This window comes from Pseudonaja textilis, chromosome 5 (genome assembly GCF_049901715.1).
Source record: "Pseudonaja textilis isolate UNSWEBS1 chromosome 5, rPseTex1.2, whole genome shotgun sequence".
Lineage (NCBI taxonomy): Eukaryota > Metazoa > Chordata > Lepidosauria > Squamata > Elapidae > Pseudonaja > Pseudonaja textilis.
In genome coordinates this window covers 72,336,334-72,359,895 of record NC_141994.1, presented here as the reverse complement: position 1 = coordinate 72,359,895, position 23,562 = coordinate 72,336,334, and the positions used below count along the sequence as shown (strand labels likewise).

At 44.4% G+C, this 23,562-nt stretch overlaps 1 protein-coding gene across 1 annotated transcript in view; it reads right to left on the bottom strand.

The window, feature by feature from the left end:
• The window catches only part of EXOC4 (exocyst complex component 4), a 367,177-nt gene extending 360,488 nt beyond the window's left edge, over window positions 1-6,689 (bottom strand). Inside the window, exon 1 of the mRNA XM_087935338.1 lies at window positions 6,554-6,689. Coding sequence (XP_087791464.1) covers window positions 6,554-6,639 — 86 coding nt within the window. The 5' untranslated portion in view covers window positions 6,640-6,689. The remainder of the gene's footprint in view (window positions 1-6,553) is intronic.
• Window positions 6,690-23,562: the final 16,873 nt, after the last annotated feature.

Here is a 23,562-nt window from a genome sequence, read left to right as displayed (position 1 = left end):
GCAATGCAGTGAGACACGTACGGATCTGTACATTGGAGAAACTAAACAACCACTTCACGAATACAAGGCACAACATAGCCGAACAAACCCATCAGGACTAGATCCAGGAGACCATCTGAATTTGAAAGACAAAGGCCACTCTTTTGAAGACAGAAAATTCCAAATTTTGGATAGAGAAGGCCACTGGTTTGAAAGAGGGGTGGGGGTCAAAGAGGCCACCTGTGTTAATATCCCTCTCTCAACAGAGGAGAGTGGAAATGACATTATCTACCTCTAGTCTACAACGCCTTTCAGCAGTTCCAAGAAGCTCCTGCACCCATTTGCACTGTTCAAGTGACTCTGAGGGCACAAATAAACCTCCAAGTGGCCTGAGCAACTCTCAGAAGCAGTACTAACGAACAGATAACTGCAAGGAATATAAATCCTTCCATCGTCCACCATTCCATCAGAACTGAAGAAGCTTCTTGGGTGACAAGTGAAACATCTTCAAGGAAAAACCAAGAAAGTCCAGTTGCCTCTTGAAAAAGCACCACCTTTGGGACAACCAGGACCTAGATGACTGAGAATTTCCATGAACACATCTACATAAAATATGTATAAATGCAGCTGATTCTCAGACTATTCTTTTGGATAACACAATTCATCTTGAAGAGCAGAAAACAAAACATTTAAACTCTCCTTCTCATTTAGTAAGAAAATATGGACATCTGAATTATTCTGGGGAAGATTTTTTTCCCAGGAAAGATTAATAATTTTTATGACGCTCATAAATTATTCTCAATACAAGTCAAATCACCCAGTGGGGACAGAAGTTTGTATCGGTATTCCAATGACTCTTATTTATATCATATTATAACACATGTAGGCACTGTATATTGATTTTACTTACAGCAGAATATCAGATACTGTTTCTTTCTTCTCCTCTTTGGGAAATCTTTATTAAATTTAAATTATTATAATCAGAATTTCTGATATATTTAACCAAGCCTGGAGTTCTAGCTTTGATAGATTTATTTTAAAAATCTTGTTTCCTGCCTCTTACCTTGGAAGGAGATGGATATATTCATTAAGATACCTGAATTTAGCATTTCTGCTTTACTGAATTCCCAAATTTAAACACAGCTGAACTTCACAAGCACAAATTAAATTATTCTAACCCGTCTACTTTCATAAGTAAGAATCTCTGTGCAAACCCTGCCTGTCAGCATGAATTTAGCCCGGCAAAAACCTGCGATCACAAGTGCCATACCATCCACCAACGTTTTTTAAAAACAATGTTAACACAACAGATACACAGTGCAGATGGAATGTCATAATACATCCCCAGTAGGCAGGAACAGCAAATTAAGCAATGCTAAACAACAAATGTGGGGAAAGGTTGCTATCAGAAAAAAGCAATGTGGGAAAGTTGCAGCCTACTCACAAAACGTAGCCAGCATAGATAAAACCAGTGAAATGCTGCTAGTTTTCCTCTAAAGTCCCAAAAGTAACAACAGGCAGAAAGTCATCACAGCACATATAGTCATCTTCAAATGGAACCATAGTTGAGCTTCTATCAAAAAGCCGTGTATCTGAAGGTCCATCCTGCTTACAGTCAGCCTTGCAAATCAGAATTCCTTCTGGTCACTAGACAGCTACAGAAATTTTTTCTAATGTGGGTAGTCCTTGATTTCCAACTGTTCACTTAACGTCTCCATTTTTTTTTTAAAATTAATTTAAAGCAGGGGCTCCAAACTTGGCAACCTTGAGACTTACGGACTTCAACTCCCGGAAATTCTGAGAGGAATTCTAGGCATTCAAGTCCACAAGTCTTAAAAGTTGCCAGGTTTGGAGAGCCCAGGGCGACTTTTGAAGATGATCAGAAACGTCAGAATCACATTGAATTAATTTTGTGGGAGTTGTATTTGTTACCAATAGGCATCTGAGTAGAATTCGATCCACTGTTTCGAACCTATATGGCTCAGGAAGTTGGGAAGTTTTGTTTCCTGTGGTGCTGTTTTCTCTGATCATAATCTATTTATCCTTTAGAAGTGCTTGGATGATGTGCTTAAGATTCCCCTTAATGAGAGGAATGTGGATTCAGAAAAGGCCTCATTTTACATCCAGCCTGACCTATAGAATATTCTCCCCACCCACCTCATATCCTGAAGAGAAATGCTGTAGTGGGGCCTTCCTGCAACTGGGCAGGTTGGGCTGTTGTAATTTCTAAGTTCCTCTCCAGCCACAACACTGCACGATTTCATGCTATCCGAAGGAATTCTTATTGCTATATCAAATGCACTGTAGCCGATCTCAGATTCAGATTTGGGGATTCCATTTTCAATTTCCTCCAAAGGTCTCATTTTAGCGCTGCAGATTTTGAGGCTCCTTAGCTCTGCTTCACATAACCGATCTGATCCAAAATGGCCAAGGTGACTTTCTCCTCCTTGGCACAAATCAGTAACATCTTTCTGGGACAGAATCTTACAGTTTCCCCGAAAATATGACCTGCCCTGAAAATAAGTCCTAGCTTGAGTTTTACACGTGGGCCCAATATAAGCCCTACCCCCCAAATAAGCCCTAATTAAGATCCTGTCCACTCCAGAGTGCATGGGTAAAAATTAAGCTAAGGTGGGGATTGGGGATAGTGGTGGAACTGCCCTACTAACTTTGGACAGGTGTAGCCAGGCCTCGCACACCCCGACACCTGCCTTGCCAGCCAATTCTTCTGCAGCCAGCAAGGCTGGCAAGGCTTTCCTGAAGGCCTCTGGAGCTGATAAGAAAGCTCTGGATCGATCCAGAGCTCTGTTATCAGCTCCAGAGGCCTTCAGGAAAGCCTTGCCGGCCACAGAAGTAGTTCCTGAAGGCTTCTGACAGAGAAAAGGAGGCTGGCAGTGATATGTGCAAGTGAGGTTAGTCAGTGGATGACATCCCCCCAAAATAAGACCTGGTGCCTTTTTTGGTGGCAAAAAAATAAATAAATAAGACAAGGTCTTATTTTCGGGGAAACTCGGTAGTTTATTTTTAATTAACATATAGATAAAGCCATCCTGCGGATATTCCTCAGCTTATGATCACTGATTTAGCAACCGTTTGAAGTTACAATGGCACTGAAAAAAGTAACCCCACCATCACGTGATCAAAATTCAGGTACTTGGCAACCAAAAAGCATGAATGACGGTTGTAAAATCCAGGATCACCATTCATGACTTTCCTCACCTGGCTTCTGACAAGTCAAGTCAAGGGGAAAAGCCGAGTTCACTTAATGACTGTATGATTTGATTCGTTTAACAACTGCAGTGATTTGCTTAACAACTTTAGTGCAAAAGGTCTTAAAATTTGGCGCAACACACTTAACACCGTGCCTGTTCCCAACTTCAGTTATAATTCAAGGTCCCATTCGTACAGTCCCACTGTGATAAAGTCTTCAGAAAATGTTTCATTCTTCTTTGGCAAAATAAAGCAGAACAGATTTTCCTGGCACTCGTCCTTCATGACAGAAGACATTGTGTTCTATTCGCCACTGGCTTCCTTCCCCAACTATTAGAAAATAGCTGACAAGAGGATGCATGACACTGCAAACTCAGGAGCGTCACACCTCAAGTACATTAATAAAAGAAAAAAAGTTGAGATCCAACCATTTAATCCTGACTTTAATCAGCACAGAGCACAAATAGCAAATGACACTCCCTGGAAAGGCGTCAATGCATCTCAACCAGCCCCAAAGTAGAAAAACTGCTTGTCAGAGGCAAATACACAACAATTATATATTCATCTCTTAAGATCTATATTCCACCTTTCCTCTGCAATTTCAGGTTGGAGTTTGCAAGTCCAGTGTTTCTCCGAAAATAAGACTCTGTCTTGTATATTTATTTATTTTTTGGCCACCAAAAAAGGCACCAGGTCTTATTTTCGGGGGATGTCATCCATTGACTAAACTCACTGGCGTGCATCGTCCCCAGCCTCCTTTTCGCTGTCAGAGGCCTTCAGGAATTTTGTATTCAGCAGCTGCCAAGGCTTTTCTAAAGGTCTCTGCAGCCGATAACGGAGCTCCAATCCGGAGCTTTGTTATCAGCTACAAAGGCCTTCAGGCAGGTGTCGGGGTGTCTAAGTAATAGGCCAGGTCTTACCCCACCCCCCCAATCCCAGCTTAATTTTTACCTGTGCACTCTGGAGTGGGCGGGATCTTCCTTTGGGCTAATTTGGGGGATAGGGCTTATATTGGCCACATGTGTTTTTCAAGCTAGGACTTACTTTCAGGGTAGGTCCTATTTGCCGGGAAACAGGGTATTCCCTCTTCCAATTTTCAAGCAACGAACTTGGAACACAGGTTGAGCTGAAAGTCCCAAAGGTACTTTTTCAAAAGGAAAGTGGCCTTTGTTTTTCCTTGCTTCTCATCCGAGAAGCTTCTTCAGTTCTGCAACAGTTGTAAGTGTGAGGACCGATTGTGGGTCACCTTTTTCAGTGCCGTTGTAACTTCGAATGGTCACTAAACAGAGGGCTGTAGGTCAAAGATTACCTGTAAACATTCATAGCTCCTTTCTCGTTTGTATGAGTAGTCCTTGACTTGCAACAGCTCACTGACCGTTATAACAGCACTGAAGTTACAATGGCACTGAAAAAAATTACCTATGACCCTTTTTCATGCTTAGGACTGTTGCAATTTCTCCATGATCATCTGACAAAAAAAATCAGACGCTTAGCAACTGATTCATATTTCCAAATTTTGAAGTGTCCCAGGGTTATGTGGTTGATCCCCTTTTACGACCTTCTAGTCATAAGCAAAGTCAATGGGAAAGCCAGATTCACTCGGCAAACCTCTTACTAACTGAACATCTGCACTGATTCACTTAACAACTGAGGCAAGCAAGCTGGCAAAATGGGACAAGACTCACTTAACTAACGTTTCACGTAGCAACAGACATTTTGGGCCCAATTGTGGTCATAAGCCGAGGACGACCTGTAATTGAGCCAAATTCTCTTGTGAGCTTCCTTGATTAAAGATGATTAAACCTGGGTCTCCTTCGTCCTACTAGAACTCCTCACTAAAGATAGTCCTTCAGTTACACTCATTCGTTTAGTGACCAAAGTTACAATCCCGAAAAAAGTGACTCAGACTGGTTTTCACACTAATGACCACTGCAGCATCCCCATTATCATATGATCATAACTCGAGTGCTAGACATCTATTTATGACAGTTGAACTGTCCCAGAATCATCTGATCATCATTTTTAATTTTATAGATGGCTTCCAACAAGCAAAATCAATGGGCAAGCCAGATTAACTGAACAACTGCAGTGATTTCCTCAACAACTGTGTCAAGAAAGATCGTAAAATGGGGCAAAACTCACTTAACAGCTGTCTCACTTAGCAACCGAAATGTTGGGACTCAATTGTGATTGTAAATCCAGGACGATCTGTAATTGTAAATGGAGAGGCTGGCAGCTACAGAAAAGGACAGCCTTCAGATATCTTGGTGCCAAACTAACAATGCAGGAGTCCTCATTTTATGACTACAATTGAGCTCAAAATTTTTGTTACTAAGTGAGACATTTGCTAAGTGAGCTTTGTCCTGTTTTTACCCCTTTTCTTGCCACAGTTGTTAAATGGGTCGCTGCAGTTGCTCTGCTAGTAACACGGTCGTTAAATGAATCTGGTTTCCCCATTGATTTTGCTTTCCAGAAGGTTATAAAAGGGAGATCCTGGAACCGTCATAAATATGAACCAGTTGCCAAGCCTCTGAAGTTTGATCACCTGACCATGGAGATGCTGCAACGGTCATAAGTGTGAAAAACGGTCATAAATCACCTTTTCTCAGCACAGTTGTAATTTTGAATGGTCACAAAACAAACAGTTGTAAATCGAGGACGACCTGTATACAGCTTAATGTACTTAGCAGGATTGTGGCTGTGGAGAAAAGTGGAGAAACTTAATTAATGTCTTTGTCCAAAGTTAACCAAAAGAGGCGTGCTAGGTGGGGATGATAGGAAGTGTAGTCCGAGAACCCTAATGGGCAGAATCAAATGGCCAAGCAGCTCCAAAGAGGTTAAACCACAAATCATCCCCACTCACCCCAAAATACAGAGACTCTGCCTGATGTTTTCCAGATCTGGGAAGGCTGAGAACCATGGGGTCGGTAGTCCAACACTCTAGAAAAGGGCCACATTAAAGAAAACTAGACCTGACCACCCCAGAGATGCCAAATATTTTGGGGACACCATCTGAGAGGAGCTTCCCTGTGAATTATTCCCATCTGGCCCTGACCCAGAGTCTGTCATTCCCACAACACGCTTATCCCGGGTTTTTAACTAACCCACTTCCAGGGTTGCCACAGTATTAGGGTTCAGCCTGAGCTAACCATAGAACCCTAGCTTAGAGTTCACCCTAAGCTAACCATATCCCGAAACGATCTATTACGAGTCACGAGACGAAGGCAGGCCCTGACTCGGGTCGTGTGAACGCTTCCCCGCGTCCCAAAGCAGCGAGTTCCCCCCTCGTTCTGCCTTGCTTGAGGATGTGACGCCTTCGCCAGGACCCTCAAGCCCGCCTGGGAGGAAAGGCGGCCACCGCTACCTGATGACAGAGATGAGCAGGCCGGAGGGATCCTTGCTTTTGCTCATAGCGCTTCTGTATCTTCCCGTCGCTTCAGACGCCGCCATCTTGGCCAGGCCTACGCGCTAAGGTCGGCCATGCCCTCCTTAGCGTTTCCTGACCAATCCACGCGTCCGCCCGCCGCCCGCCGCCCTATCACCGCCGCGAGGAGGTGGGACGTAGCAATTCGCCTGACACCGCCTTCCCGCTGTGCACTCTGGGGCTTGTGGTTTCCTTCGGGAATACAGTTAAAGACTACCTGCAGCGCCAGAAGGATGCTAGAACCGCCCAGGTGGCAACGAAACGAGTTTACCTGGTCCTTGCAAACCTGAATATGGGATTAATGGGCCATTGCCTCCACCCCTGTTGCTGTAGCAGACAGCTTCCAAGAGAATGACATAGTTGGTTTCAGCTGTCACTATTGTCAGACTTGATGGTTATTGTTGCAAAATGAATGATGGGGGTTTTTTTCTATGAAAAAAAATAGAAAAATGGATTTGGGAATATGTACAAAAGTGCTTCATGATTCTAAAAGGAAAAGTCTGTATCATATCCCCTTCAAAATAATAGGACAACCTCTTCATTTCTGATAAAAGTGATTTGGGCTTAATTATAATGATCATAATGCAGTATCTGTTTGCATTGTGCTTGGTGGAGTATCAAAAGGAGCTTGCAAGATAAAATGTGAGGTGGATGAATAGAGGAAAGACAGAAAGGGAGAAAGGGAAAGTATATCTTTCATTATTTAGAATAACAATGATTTTTTTTTTATTCTATTTGGGACTAAAAGAGTGTGGGGCTTAATGGGAAACGTGAATTTTGAGATTTCCTTTTGTTGGAAAGTTATTGTGGGGAATTTGCAGTTTAGTCTGCACCCAGCTTACAAGGAAGGGAGGAGGGAAGAAAGGAAGGGAGGGAGGGAGGGAGGGAGGGAGGGAAGGAAAGGAAAGGAAGGATGGAAAGAAGGAGAAAGGAGAAAAAGGAAGAAGGAAAGGAAGGATGGAAGGAAGGAAGGGAGGGAGGAAGGAAAGGAAGGATGGAAAGAAGGGAGAAAGGAGAAAAAGGGAAGAAGGAAAGTTTAATTTGCACCCAGCTTACAAGGAAGGAAGGAAGGAAGGAAGGAAGGAAGGAAGGAAGGAAGGAAGGAAGGAAGGAAGGAAGGAAGGAAGAGAGGGGGGAGGAGGGAGGAAGGGAGGGAGGGGAAGGGAAGAAGGAAGGAAGGAATAATTCCTATGGCAATCTGATCACCAAAGAAAAAGAAAACTTGCTTGGTTTGAACAATGTTCTTAACGTGATCCCGGGTTCAGGTCCTTTTCTGGATTTGCATAATGCACTGAATCATAAACTAACCAAATGGGCTGGATGTGCATCACACGCCGAGCAGCAAACCAACCAAGGTTAAAATGAAATAACAAATGAGACCCCTACAGGCCTTTTAACTGTAAAGTGTCGTAGGCAAGCTCACCTCTTCTGTACCTAGCAAGATCTACACACATACATACACCTTCCAATTGCTGAAAAGTGGACAAGCATTTCCTAAACCCCAAGTCTGGGACGGCATCATAATGTTGTTCGGGCGATGCGCCCGTCCTTTTTCCTTTGTCTTAGCTCCTGTGCCCCAGGCACAAACCATTCGCTGAATCAGGTTTCTGCAGAGATGCCCCCTGATTGCATTCAGAATCGGTGGCTCGCAGGCGCTCCATTTCTTTTTCCATAAATGCATCCCCATCAGCACTTTCCCAAAGGCTTCTAAGCATCTTCGGCGTACAATGTCTGCAGTCAATTGCCAAAGACACGATTAAACAACGCAAGGAAAACGTTCATAACCACGGGCTGTGCGCTTATTGCTTTTTCTCTTTGAAAATAAAAGTCAATATAGGTTTTATTACATTCTTTCCAGTCCCTAAACCCCCTCCTCCCCTCGCTCAGGTTGTTCACCCTTCTGCGGTGGCTATTGATTATTTGCTCTTTATCTTTTTGGATTCAGGATCTGTTATGAACCCTACTTATCTCATCGTAGACGCTTTGAATGCTGCTGGGTTCCTGCTGTTCCATGGAAACGGACATACAATGTCAACAGTGGTGTCCCCCAAGGCAGTGTTCTGGGACCAACTCTCTTCATACTCTACATAAATGACCTCTGTGATCATATTAAGAGCAACTGCGTTCTTTTCGCTGATGATGTAAAGCTATTCAACACCACAGACAACACTACTTCCCTCCGAAAAGACCTTGACTATGTATCAGAATGATCAAACAAATGGCAGCTTCAAATCTCAACAAATAAATGCTCTGTCTTACATATTGGCAGAAAAAATCAGAAAATAAAATACAAGCTAAATAGTCAAGACCTTGTTGATGATCCAAACTGTGTCAAGGACCTTGGAGTACTCATCTCTAATGATCTAAGTGCTAGAGCCTACTGCAACTACATAGCCAAAAAGGCATTAAGAGTTGTTAATCTAATCCTACGTAGCTTCTTCTCTGGTAATATCACGCTACTAACTAGAGCATACAAAACTTTTGCTAGACCTATACTTGAATACAGTTCATCAGTCTGGAACCCATATCATGTATCTGATATTAACACAATTGAAAAAGTCCAGAAATATTTCACAAGAAGAGTTCTCCACTCCTCTACTCATTGCAGAATACCTTATGCCACCAGACTTGAAATTCTAGACCTAGAAAACCTAGAACTATGCCGCCTTCGGTCCGATCTAAATATAGTATATAAAATCATACATTGCAATGTCCTACCTGTCAATGAATACTTCAGCTTCAATCATAATGCAAGAGCACACAATAGATACAAACTCAAGGTTAACCCAACCAAACTTGACTGCAGAAAATATGACTTCAGCAACAGAATGGTCAATGTTTGGAATACTCTACCTGACTCTGTGGTTTCTTCCCCAAACCCCCAAAAACTTTAACCTTAGACTGTCTACTATTGACCTCATCCCCTTCTTAAGAGGCCTGTAGCGGGCGTGCATAAGCGCACCAACGTGCCTACCGTCCCTGTCCTATTGTTTCTTTTTATTTTTTCTATCTCATGTATTCAAAACTATGTTTATTCTTATACCTGTATCTTGTAAGCAATTGACATATCAAATAAATACTAAATAAATATTCCTACATCCTGTTCTGACCAAGGCTTATTGAGACACTAACAAACACAAATTAGTCCCCAAACCTTTTTTGTTTATTTCAATGGCTGTGAATTTTAGTCATTCACAGCCCATAATGAGTCTCAAACAGTTTGTAAATAGTCCCATGGAAGTCTGTCAAAATCCTTCAGGATAAGTCTGATAAGTATGCACCTTTATCTTCCTTGAAATGCTGCCAACGACTAAATGTCCAATTAGTTATACGCGGCCAAAACGGAACACAAATTCAACACTGAGCTTCAGGTTACAAACTGACCAGTACCAACAAAGTTGCTTCCTGCAAAGGTTCCTGTCCCTTTGCTCCTCCTTTATGTCTTATGGGAGGGCCAATCACCTTCAAGCCTTCCTCCCGAGTCGCCCCTTTTGTCTTAATTGTTCTTGCCTTCTGGCAGCTCTGCGCATGCCCCCACTTGGAACAGGCTCCCCCTGTTCCTCTGCCTTGCTGCTATTAGATACTAGAGGCTCCGGAGTCAGCACATAACTCCCAGATGGCCCTGGCCCCATCTCTGTGTCGGATGCAGGACCCTCATTTGAGTCCTCTCCAGTCTCCAGGACTGGCCCATGTTCCCTCCCCACCGTCCGACTCTGCTGCCGTCTCTGCAGGCTGCCGGTGGACTACAACACATCCTGGATATAATCTATTTCAACTTTCCGCCCTCTGGATGCTGTCATAGGGCATTGCATTCCAAAACTATTAGATACAGGCAGTCCTCCTCCCTTATTTTCTTCCCCCAAAACTACCCCTGACCACATAGTTTCGTAGCAAAGCATGAGTATTGAGTTGGTCAAGGGTATTTATAATTCAGAGTAGGAGATAAAAGCTTAATAATGTCGAGAGGGGGAGATTCCTGAAGAATTCAGCAGTTCATCCTTAAATTACAGCCAGGCAGGTGCTAAATTAAATTAGAAAAGCCTTTCAATTAAGAACAGTTTGACAGAAGAACCAACGACCCTAAGAGGAGAAGGTGGCCTTTTATTTGAAGAATTCAAGCAGAGTGCCCGACAACCTATAAAAGATGCCTTAATTTGGATTCCTGCGTTGAGCTAAGATTCTATAATGCTATGACTTACGGTTGGGTGACATCTTTTTTTTTTAATTCCATTAACCCGATAATTCCTAACGTCTCAATCTCCACCAACATCTCGTTTGAGCTGCTGTGTGGACTGCGAGCGTTTACGATTTTTCTAGGGTGCCTTTCTGATTTCAAATGAGGCTCTGAGAATTTGGATTGTTTAATAAAAAAATTTTATTTTATTTTTATTACAAATATATCTTCTTCCACTTGACAACGTGTCGTCTGGATACAAATATTTTGTGCAATACAATTGGTAATTGCAATCATATTCATTACATTGGTATTATTCTCTAATCTTGTCTTAATATTTTATTTATTTTATTTATTTATTTATTTTTAATTTGTCAATCGCTTACAAGATAATAGGTATAAGTATAAACATGAGTAAGAATACAGGAAATAGGTACGAATAAATGGGGACAATAGGACAGGGACGGTAGGCACGATGGTGCGCTTATACACGCCCCTTACAGACCTCTTAGGAATGCGTATTCTCTCCCTTCCTTTATCTCCTCCCTCCCTTCTTTTCTCTCCTTCCTTCCTTCCTTCCTTCCTTCCTTCCTTCCTTCCTTCCTTCCTTCCTTCCCCTTCCCTGTTCTCCTTCCTTCTTTTCTTCCTTCTTTTATTTTTTGTTTATTTTATTTATTTGATTTGTCACTCGCTTACAAGATAATAGATGTAAGTATAAACATGAGTAAGAATACAGGAAATACGTACGAATAAATGGGGACAATAGGACAGGGACGGTAGGCACGATGGTGCACTTATGCACACCCCCTTACAGTCTTCTTAGGAATGGGGTGAGGTCAATCGTGGATAGTTTGAGGTGAAAGGAGAGGTGGGGTAAGAGAATGTAACAACAGAGTCAGGTAGTGCATTACAGGCATTGACCGCTCTGTTGCTGAAGTCAATATACTTAATATCTCTATCCATTCACCCTTTTTCTTAACTTGTTTATTTCTATTAAGCTATTTCCTATATTTCAGCATTCTTACTGCTCCGTTAACTATATCTAGTTTTCATATTTTTTCTCCAGCCAGTCATAGAATGATTCCCACACCTTACAATAATCAGTTTGCTCTTTTTCTTTAATTGCAAGTGTTCATCTATTCATTTCTGCACATTCTACTGTGTTTCTCCAACAATACGTCCCCCTCATAGGAAGACCCAGCATGTTTTCTAGGCATAAAATGAAATTAAGCCCCCTCCCTCCAAATTTAGGCCTAGTTTAAAACATGTGAAATGGGCAGGGGAAGGCGTGTGGGGAACTTGCCATTAGGAGTGCCCCGCGGGCAGCTATGCCTCACCATCAGCCGCTCCTAACAGCCAGTCGTGGTGGAGTACAGAGGGCTCCCTTACGCAGGTCAGCAGGCGGGCGGCATTGGCGTGAATGTCCGGCAGTGATTCAGCCGCTTCTCAGGCCTCCGTAGCTTCCACGGTTCTCACCGGTGCTGGCGCCTCTCTTGCCAGCGCCGTCTCCAACAACAGCGTCTGAGTCGCTCCCGCTTTTCCCCTGTCCCGGTAACAACAAGGGAAAAAAAAGATTTTGAGGTACCTGGGAGTGCCACGCGATGTGTTTTGGTTTAATCCCGAGTGGCTGGGTGGGCGTAAGGAGAGCCGAGTGAGCGTCTCTACTGCTGTTACCCTTGGCTCCAGCCTCAGGCTCTGCAAGTTTGCAAAAGTCCCAGTGTGCAGCCCGTTCCTGCATTCCAAGCGCCCAGGCCGAGACAGCAAGGAACCTGGGCGGGGCTTAGCTCAACTGTTTTGTACTAAAGCTGGTTGCTGCTGTGAAACAGAAACAGAAATTCCTCTCCTCTGCTTGTGTTTTGCATTTGGAAGAGATTTCTTTTCAGGTGGGGAGAGGGAGTAGAACTCCTTAGCATCAGAGCGTGTTAATAATAATAATATACGATATACTAATAATCTGACGGTATTTTTTAAAAGATCCTTTCTTAGTGAGTCCCTAGAAGCCAAGAGGAACATATGTGCCAAATTTCAAATTTGTAGGCTTTGCAGTTGTGAAGATTTTGTGATGATGCGTGAGTGGTCTTTCGCTTGTTTATATATATAGCGACTTTTTTAAAAACGGGGACATCATTTGAATAGGCAGTTGTTTATTTATACAACAATTCATCACTCCAAAAGAGAAGGAGAAAAACCGTTTAAAAATATGCCCAGTGTGTAAGACGAGTCTATATCATGGCTGAATGTAACTTGCAAGATTTTATGATCGATTTATTTATCGAGCAGGTATTCCGTTAGCTATTTAGATCTGTTCACAGTAAAATTCTGACCCGGCTTCATTTGTGGTTTAAATTCAAACCAAGAACTCATGTTGGCTGGGGAATTCTGGGAGTTGGGATCCATGCATCTTCAATATGCCAAGGCTGAAAAATACTGTCACAGCCTGTCGTAAGAGTCCATATCTTAGGGATCGCGTCCAGCGGTGGCCTTCAAAAATTTTAGCAACCGGTTCTCTGGGTGGGCATGGCCTAACTGGCCTCCTGCACCATGGTGGTGGGAGCCATTTTCACCTTTCCTGGGCTCCAGAGGCTTCTGGGAATTGAAGTCCACACATCTCAAAGTGGTCCAGGTAGAGAAACACAGTTCTAGATATCAGTTGGATCTTCCAAAGTATAGGTAGTCCTCAATCTGTGACCGCAATGGGGTCCCAAATTCCTGTTGCTGAGCGAGACAAATACATCCTAAATACATATCTGTTGCGAAGCATCTGAATTTTGATCCCATGACCCTGGGGAATGCTGCAATGGTTGTGTGAAATGGTTGTGTCACTTTTTTCCAGCACAAGTCCGGTTGTAACTTCGAAGGGTCGCTGAATAAATGTTTGTAAGTCAAGGATACTCTGTATGGAAATTAAAAAAAAAAACACCTTAAAATAGTCAATAGAACAGAGCAGAATAAGGTAAATATATATATTAAATTGTGTTCATATGGGAATGTGATAATTTGGAATTATTCTGTCTTTAAATAAGATGTCTTATTGGTTTTTGCAGAAAAAGATCTCTTATGTTATTATATCCTATGCTTTGTTTGTCTGTATATTGTTTTGTAAAATTAATAAAATTTGTTAAAAAAAAAAAAAGAACAGAGCAGAATAGAACAGAAAAGGTTATCAGAGTTGGAAGGGACCTTGTAGGTCATCTAGTCTAACCCCGCACCCAGGCAGGCAACCCTACACCATTTCTGACAGATGGCAGTCCAGTTTCTTCTTGAAAGCCTCCAAGGATGAAGCTCCCACAACTTCTGAAAGCAAGCTGTTCCAGTGGCAATGACAGACTGCTTCCATATTGCACTCCAGAAAATAACTGGGATATCCTAGAGACTCCCCAAATTAAATTCAATTTTAGGAAGAGTTTTTTTTTAATGGGGCCTCAAGTAAATAAGAAATAAATCCTGTCATTCAAGTTTCATCCAAAACGTTCGTGATGCCATTTGGATTCTCTCACTGAGTCTCCCAACTGATCGAAGAAGAACCAGGGGTGGGATTCAAATTTTTAAACAACTGGTTCTGTGGGCGTGGTTTAGGTGGTGGGTGTGGCTTGGTGGTCATGTGACTGGGTGGACATGGCTTGGTGGGCCTGTTATTGGCTGGGCGTGGCCAACTCAATATCACTCACATCGAGGCACCCATTTTCACGCCTGGCCTCTCGTGACTGTGGGGATGCTGCAACAGTCGTAAGTGTGAAAAGGGGTCATAAGTCACTTTTTTCAGTGCCATTGTAACGTTGAATGGTCACTCCACACAAGCAAAGTGCCAGCAAAGGAGGGAGGGGAAACTCCAGAGATGTTCCAGAGACAGGAAGTCTAGTCCTGCCAAGAACGTAATCAGGGTTAACGGAGAGGCAGTTTCTGTAAGCAACACCAGAATGTTTCCTTCCTGCCTTCCTTACAGGATTAGGCCAGTAATTTCTTCTAACAACGGGTTCTCCAAACTGCTTAGAATGTTAACAACCGGTTCTAGCGAACAGGTGAGAACTGGTAGAATCCCACCCCTGAGAAGAACCCATTAATTTCCATGTAATTGAAATGGCTGAATCAGAATCAGAATAGAGCTGGAATGGGACCTTGGAGGTCTTCTAGTCCAGCCCCCTGCTCAAGCAGGAGAACCTATACCATTTCAGATAGGTGGCTGCCCAGTCTTCTTCTTTAAAACCTCCAGTGATGAAGCACCCACAATTTCTAGTGGCAGGCAGTTCCACGGGTTAATTGTCCTCACTGTTAAGAAGTTTCTCCTGAATTCCAGGTTGCTTCTCTCCTTGATGAGTTTCCATCCATTCTTTCTTGTCTTGCCCTCTCGCGCTTTGCAAAATAAGTTGACACCCCCCCCCTTTTTTTGTGGGGGGCAGCTCCTCAAATACTGGAAGGCTGCTCTCATGTCCCCCTTAATCTCTAGACAGGCCAAACCCAAATGGCTGCAGCTGTTCTTCGCATGTTTTAATCTCCAGGCTTTTAACCATCTTAGTTGCTCTTCTCTGCCCTTTTTCCAAAAATTTTTTGATTGTGCTTTCATGATCAACCACTGCAGGGTTAAAAGCCAAAGGAGAAAAAAAGAAAAACCCCAAATCAGAAAAAGCTAAGCTATGCAAATGAAAGGAAAAATAAAAATAAAACGGCTTAAACAAATCAGGACATTTGTATTACTTACATCCGTCAGCAGAGTCAATTTGGCACAGAGGTTCTGGCTATTAAATTTTTTTTATTTTTTTGTAGGAAATCCAGACTCCGAGAGCCTTCTATTCAACGGGGGTGAACTTCGCCCAGCAGGGTAGCCAAAACTGCTATGATTTTCCACCTTGGAGAGAACATTAACTTCTTTACCCATCAGGATCCGCTGACGGATTACTCACAAATATGCCTCTTTCTATGCAAAAGCTATTTCCTCGGCAGTAAAAAAAGAACAACAACAACCGCACGGATCTCTGGGTTTGTGCTTCTGAGTGAAATAATATGGCTTCAGGTTGACTGCCCTCCTCCTGGATGGAGGGAGGTGGGAGATCGGTGGCAGGGGCATGTCGGATGAAAAGATGGCCTCTTGCTGAAGGAGTTGGATCTACAGCAGAGCTGTGCAATTTCTGCTTGCTGGGGGCCAATGTGTGCGTATATCATCTATCTATCTATCTATCTATCTATCTATCTATCTATCTATCTATCTACCTACCTACCTACCTACCTCTATATCTATCTATGTCTGTCTGTCTATCTCTATCCATCAATATCTATTTATCTATCATCTATCTCCATCTATATCATTATCTATCTATCTATCTATCTATCTATCTATCTATCTATCTATCTATCTATCTATCTATCTATTTATCTATCTATCTCTATATCTATCTGTCTGTCTGTCTATCTCTATCCATCAATATCTATTTATCTATCATCTATCTCCATCTATATCATTATCTATTTATCTATCATCTATCTATCTATCTATCTATCTATCTATCTATCTATCTATCTATCTATCTACATCAATATCTATCTATTTATCATCTATCTCCATCCATATCTATCTTCTCTATCCATCCTATCATCCATCTCTCTCTCTCTCTCTCTTTCTCTCTCAACTCTATGTATGTACTTTATCTGTCCATCTATCTATCTATCTATCATCTGTCTATCTATCTATCTATCTATCTATCTATCTATCTATCTATCTATCTATCTAGATATAGACGTGTAGATATATATTTTAGAGGGCAGAATGTCGTGTGGCAAAGTTGTCGTGGAAAACAGGCAGAAAGTTCAAATTAACAGAATAACAGAGTTGGAGGGGACCCTGGAGATCTTCTAGTCCAACCCTCTGCTTGGGAAGGAATTCCTACACCATTGCAGACAAATTCCATTCTCCATTCTCCATTCTCCATTCCTATTCCTATTCCTATATAGCAGTGATGGCTAACCTTTTCCATGTTGCGTGCCAAAAGTGCGCTCAGGTCCATGCGTGCGCTGGCTTGTGTGCTTGCACCCATGATGCATGCATTGCATGCGCGACTCCCCCCGCCCCCTGCGCATGCACGTGTGACACACCCCGCACTGCACACCTCTGCACATGCGCACGCAACCCCCCCCCACACCACATGCCTCTGCGCACGCATGGGCGTCTCTTCCGCATGCGTCTCCCCCCTCGCATGCGCCCCAGATAACCAACAATCAGCTGGCTGGCAGAGAGTGCGCACATGTGCAATGGGGCTCTTCCAGGCAACCTCTCTCGTGTGCCGGCAGAAGTGGCTCTGCGTGCCACTTTTGGCAACACATGCCATAGATTTGCCATCACGGCTATATAGAATAACAGAGTTAGAAGGGACCTGTGAGGTCTTCTAGTCCAGCCCCCTGCTTAGGCAGGAAACCCTACACCACTTCAGACAAATTCTATTCCATTCCATTCTCCATTCCATACCTATTTCTATGGAGCCATGATGGTGAATCTATGGCACGCAGAGCCATTTGTGTTGGCATGTGAGCTGCAGGCAAACTTACCTCACTGCATGTGCGTGCGCCTCACAGCTGATTTTCGGCTGATTTGAAGCCTTTTTCGGCCTCCCAAAGGCTTGAGGAAGGCTTCTGCAGGCTTTGCAGGCCAGAAACTAGGCCCGTTTCGTCACTTCCGGTATGTCCGGAAAAAACGGAAGTGACGAAACGGGCCTAGTTTCTGGCCTGCAAAGCCTGCAGAAGCCTTCCTCAAGCCTTAGGAGGCCAAAAAAGGCCTCAAACCGGCTGAAAATCAGCTGTGAGGTGCAGTGCAGGTAAAGGGGGGGTGGGGGCGGGTGGATGGATGGGGTGGGGGATTGCGTGCACATGTGTAGGGGACGTGGGGGGCACGCATTGCCTTCTGGGCGCTGGCACGCAAATGCAATCGTGCAAGCGCGCGTACAATTTTTGGCACAGGAGCCCAAAACGGTTAGCCACCCCTGCTATATAGAATAACAGAGTTGGAAGGGACCTGTCAGGTCTTCTAGTCCAACCCCTCCTGCTCAGCATTCCATCCCCATGGCTGTTTGTCTGGAATGCCCAGAGAAGAAAGAGAAGCCTGTTTTCTCTCCCGCTTTCCCAATATAAATTGATAGCTTCAGCTGCCATGGTTAATATCGGGGATAAATTGAGCAGTCAGAGGCAAAAGATGCCATTGGTATTATATATATATAAAAAAATATGTATCAAGATCTGTCTTTCCAGCCAATCAGTTCAGCAGAGATATACCAACAATCAAATCGTTAGAAATGACTGCCATAAATTACCCCATCTTCCATCTAATGGAGCCAAGGAACAGATGTGAGACAATTTAGAGCCGAAAGAAACCTTAAGTGGATAAAGTTTCTCCCCTCCAGTGACTTCCATCTTTTCCTCTTTAAGCGCCCCTCCCCAAATTGCACAAAAGCCGGCCCCTTTTGTGCAGCACACACACACACACACACACACACACTTGGTGAGAAACAACACAAATTTCACACGGGCGTGCAGTAGACCTTGACCACACATTTCTTTTGCTAAGCCAGACAGTTGTCTAAAGGAGTTTTGTGGCCTCTCTTGACCCAGTCGTTAAGCGAAGCACTGCACTTAGCAACATGGTTGTTAAATGAATCAGACTCCCCCTGTCAAAGTTGCTTGTCAGAAGGTTGCAAAAGGGGACACTGCCGGGAGGAAAGCAGGGGTGGGATTCTACCAGTTTGCACCTATTCGCTAGAACTGGTTGTTAACATTATAAGCAGTTTGGAGAACTGGTTGTTAGAAGAAATTTCTGGCCTAATCCTGTAAGGAAAGCAGGAAGGAAACATTCTGGTGTTGCTTACAGAAACTGCCTCTCCCTTAACCCTTATTACATTCTTGGCAGGACTAGACTTCCTGTCTCTGGAACTTCTCTGGAGTTTTTTTCCCCCTCCTTTGCTGGTACTTTGCTTGTGTAGAGTGACCATTTAAAGTTACAATGGCACTGAAAAAAATGACTTATGACCGTTTTTCACACTTACGACTATTGCAGCATCCCCACAGTCACGAGAGGCCAGGCGAGGAGATGCGGGCCTCGATGTGAATGATATTGACTTGCCCACGCCCAGCCAGTCACATGACCACCCAGCTACGTCCACCCAGTCACGTGACCACCAAGCCATGCCCACCAACTAAGCCACACCCACAGAACCGGTTGTTAAAAAATTTGAATCCCACCCCTGGAGGGAAGGTTAAAAATGGTGACCATGTGATCCTGGGATGGTGCAGCCATCATAAATATCAAGAAACCGTAGATTCAAAAATCCCAGAAACCGGTTCGCTGCCTGGTTGCTGGGTGGGCGTGGCCATGGTGGGCGTGGCCTACCCGAACTTCCGGGAGGGCTATTTTTCGCCTTCTCCAGAGTCCAGAGGCTTCCCTCAGGCCTCTGGGAGGACAAAAACAACCCTGGGCTCCAGAGGGCTTCCGGAAGCCAGAAACAGGCCCGTTTCTAGACTTCCGGAACTTCCGGTTTGGCCTGGTTTTCTCCCTCCAAGACCGTCTGCGCGAACCCTGCACTTACCTGCATCCAAAACGGGGCACATGGAGACTCCTAGGAGGGGAAGGGTGGGGTGGGCGGGACCGGCCAGTCGGTTGAAATACCGATTCGGCGAACCAGATATAAATTTAACATCCGGTTTGCCCCAACCAGTCTGAACCAGCTGAATCCCACCCCGGGGTGCCAAGTGTCTGGATTTTGATCATGTGAACACGGGGATGCTGTAACAGTCTTCAGTGTGAGGATCGGTCCTCCGTCGCTTTATTTCAGTGTCATTGTCGTTTCAGACCGTCGCTAAACGAATGGTTTCAAGTCAAGAGCCAGCTGCATTTGGGCACGATGCGTGCCATTGTTTATGGTATATGATGTAGGGACCTGTAAGTAGGTCAGGGTTAGAGTCCTGTTACTAGAGCAAAATGCGTAGCCCTAATAAGGTCATGCAGGAGACGGGCCTGCAGAGACTGGAGGTGGAGTGAAGCGAGGAATCAGCCTACAATCCCAACGTTCCCACAAATAGTCTAAACCCAACGGCCTTGATCGATGTTGACCCTTATCTAACCCTAGCCAGCTTAGTTGAGAAGATTCCCAGGGGTGAGCTTCAACATTTTTTTAGCAAAGGGTTCTCTCTACCTGGTCGCTGGGTGGGCGTGGTCATGGTGGGTGTGGCCTGATCGGCCTCCAGCACCATGGCGAGGGGGCGTTTTCGCCCTCCCCGGGTTCCCGAGGGTCTCTGGAAACTGGAAACGGGCCCATTTCCGGCCTTCCTGAACTTCCGGGAGGCCTGTTTTCTGCCCTCCCTGAGCCTCCTCACGAATGGGATGTAGGGGTTCTCTGAACGGCACAGAATCTTAGCTTGGGGCTCTCCTGAACCCCTGCGAACCCCCAGCAGTCCCACCCCTGAAGAGTCCTGTACATAGGTGTGAGTTTAACCAGCATTAGCGTAACCAGAACTTAATATGAGGCCCTGAATTTCACACCTGGCCGTCATCCCATAGTAGTTATCAGGTGTTGCATTCCGGTTAGAATGGTGATAGGGTGATTTACCGTTGCTTTCTTCGGCACTCCTCTATAACAGAATAACAGGGTGGTTGTTGATTGTGTAAATCAGGGGTGTCCAACCTTGGCAACTTTAAGACTTCAACTCCCAGAATTCCTCAGCCAGCAAAGCAAAGCAAAGCAAAGCTGGCTGAGGAAATCTGGGAGTTGAAGTCCACAAGTCCACAAGTCTCTGGGAGTCTCTTGTGTCTCTGGGAGTTGAAGTCCACAAGTCCACAAGTCTCTATAACAGAATAACAGGGTGGTTGTTGATTGTGTAAATCAGGGGTGTCCAACCTTGGCAACTTTAAGACTTCAACTCCCAGAATTCCTCAGCCAGCAAAGCAAAGCAAAGCAAAGCTGGCTGAGGAAATCTGGGAGTTGAAGTCCACAAGTCCACAAGTCTCTGGGAGTCTCTTGTGTCTCTGGGAGTTGAAGTCCACAAGTCCACAAGTCTCTATAACAGAATAACAGGGTGGTTGTTGATTGTGTAAATCAGGGGTGTCCAACCTTGGCACTTTAAGACTTCAACTCCCAGAATTCCTCAGCCAGCAAAGCAAAGCAAAGCAAAGCTGGCTGAGGAAATCTGGGAGTTGAAGTCCACAAGTCCACAAGTCTCTGGGAGTCTCTTGTGTCTCTGGGAGTTGAAGTCCACAAGTCCACAAGTCTCTATAACAGAATAACAGGGTGGTTGTTGATTGTGAAAATCAGGGGTGTCCAACCTTGGCAACCTTAAAAGCTGGCTGAGGAATTCTGGGAGTTAAACTCCACAAGTCTTAAAGTTGCCAAAGTTGGTCACCCCTGGTGTAAATAAATGGCCATTGTTAGTTACACTTAACTCCGGGAGCCTGGTGGGATGTAGTCTAGATCGGGGGTCTCCAACCTTGGCCACTTTAAGACTTGTGGACTGACTGACTGACTGACTGCTTGACAGATTGACTGACAGACTGACTGACAGATTGACAGATTAACTGACTGGCTGACACATTGACTCACTGACTGATTAATTGACTGTCTGATAGGTTGATTGACAGACTGACTGATTAACTGAGTGACTGAAGATTGACTGCCTGACGGACAGACCTATGGAGAGATTGGCTGGCTGGCTGGCTGGCTAACAGATTGACAGCTTGATTGACTGACTGACTGACTGACTGATTAACTGATTGACTAAGAGATTGACTGACTGATTGACTGATTGATTAGCTGAGTGATTGACAGATTGACAGACCGACTGACCGACTGACTGAGATTGCTGACTGACTGACTGACTGATTGACAGATTGACTGACTGACTGACAGACATACTGACTGAGAGATTGATTGATAGACTGATTAACTAATTGATTAACGGAGTGATTGACAGATTGACTGACTGACAGAGAGATTGACGGACCAATCGACTGATTGATTGATTAACTGATGGTGTGACAGGTTGAGTGACTGACTGACCAACCAACTGACTCACTGACCAACTGTCTATCCATACCCTCTACCTAGCAGGACATTCTGTGGTTCAGTGTGCTCCTAACTGTGAGTTACTTTACAGTGTGAATTCTACACCGTGTTAATACGGATTACGCCTTGTTGTTCAGAGCTGGAGTTCTGAGAAAGCACAAGTAGGAAGGCACAAAATTGCTCGTAAAAAAGATAAGCCGTATTTCTATCCAGGCGGGCGGTTCTTCCACTCCAGCCCGGCTGCAACGGTGTTGGACCCAAGTTTCCTTTCTCTGTTGACTGTTCTTCCTTCAAGCAGCCTCCCGTCCTCTTTTGTCAGCTTCCAGCTGTGCGATGTCTTTTTTTTTTCCGCATCACATGCCCCACATTAGGCATAATACAACAAATATTTGTTTCAGTTAATTAGCAGAGCCTGTAACAAAAGCCACATTATCCTGCGCCATAACCATGTGTTATTACTAGTCTTGGGGCTACACAAAGCGTTGCATTGTTCCTTAATTATCCTTTTAAAATGACACTGGGAGGAATTCTCTCTCTGCTGCAAATCTGCTTGGTGGTGATTTGTGCAATTCGCTTCCCCGCGGAGAAGCTCCACTGATCGCTGGAGAGCATTTGGGAGAGGAAGCATCGGGCCCCGGAGGGTGGGTAGGCTGTAAAGGGGGCTGGTTGACATGTTCTAATCTGATGTAATCTGATCTGATCTGATCTAATCTAATCTAATCTTGATGATGGCCGGGAGATCAACAGTGGATGAATATAGAATAACACAGTTGGAAGGAACCGTGGACATCTTCTAGTCCAGCCCCCTGCTAAGGAAGGAAATCAAATGAATGAATGAATGAATGAATGAATGAATGAATGAAGCAAGACAGTTTCGTCTAGTATTTAAGGTTCCAGGCTAGAAACCTGGAGACGGTGACTTCTCGCCCTGCCTCAGGCATGAAAGCTGACTGGGTAAGTTTGGGCCAGTCACCAGGAAGACAGTGAGTTCTAGTCCTGCTTTAGGCATGAAAGCCAGCTGGGTGAGGGGCTCTTGGGCCAATCACCAGGAGACCCGAGTTCTAGTCCCTCCTTAGGCATGAAAGGAGGTTATATGACTTTGGGCCAATCACTAAGAGATGATGAGTTCTAGTTCTGTACAAAAGTTGGCTGGGTGACTGGGCTAATCACTAGGAGATGGGTAGTTCTAGTCCCGCCTTAGGCATGAAAGTGAGTGGCTCTTGGGCTAATCACTAAGAGATAGTGAGTTCTAGTCCCGCCGTAGGCATGACAGCCAGCTGGGTGAGGGGCTCTGGGGCTAATCACTAGGAGATGGTGAGTTCTAGTCCCGCCTTAGGCGTGACAGCCAGCTGGGTGAGTGGCTCTTGGGCTAATCTCTAGGAAATGGGGAGTTCTAGTCCCGCCTTAGGCATGAAACCCAGTTGAGTGACTTTGAGCCAATCACCAGGAGACTGTGAGTTCTAGTCCTGCCTTAGGCCTGAAAGCCATCTGGGTGACAATGAGCCAATCACCGGCAAACGGTGAGTTCTAGACCTGCCTTAGGCATGAAATCCAGCAGGGATACTTTGGGCTAATCAGCAGGCGACATTGAGTTCTAGTCCTGCCTTTGACATTGTTAAGTGAATCATACAGTCATTAAACAAATCGGGCTTCCTCCATTGTTTTCCACCGTTATGACCATTGCAGCATCTCCAGGATCACATCATCCAAAGTCAGACGCTTAACAACTGACTCATTTTTACGAC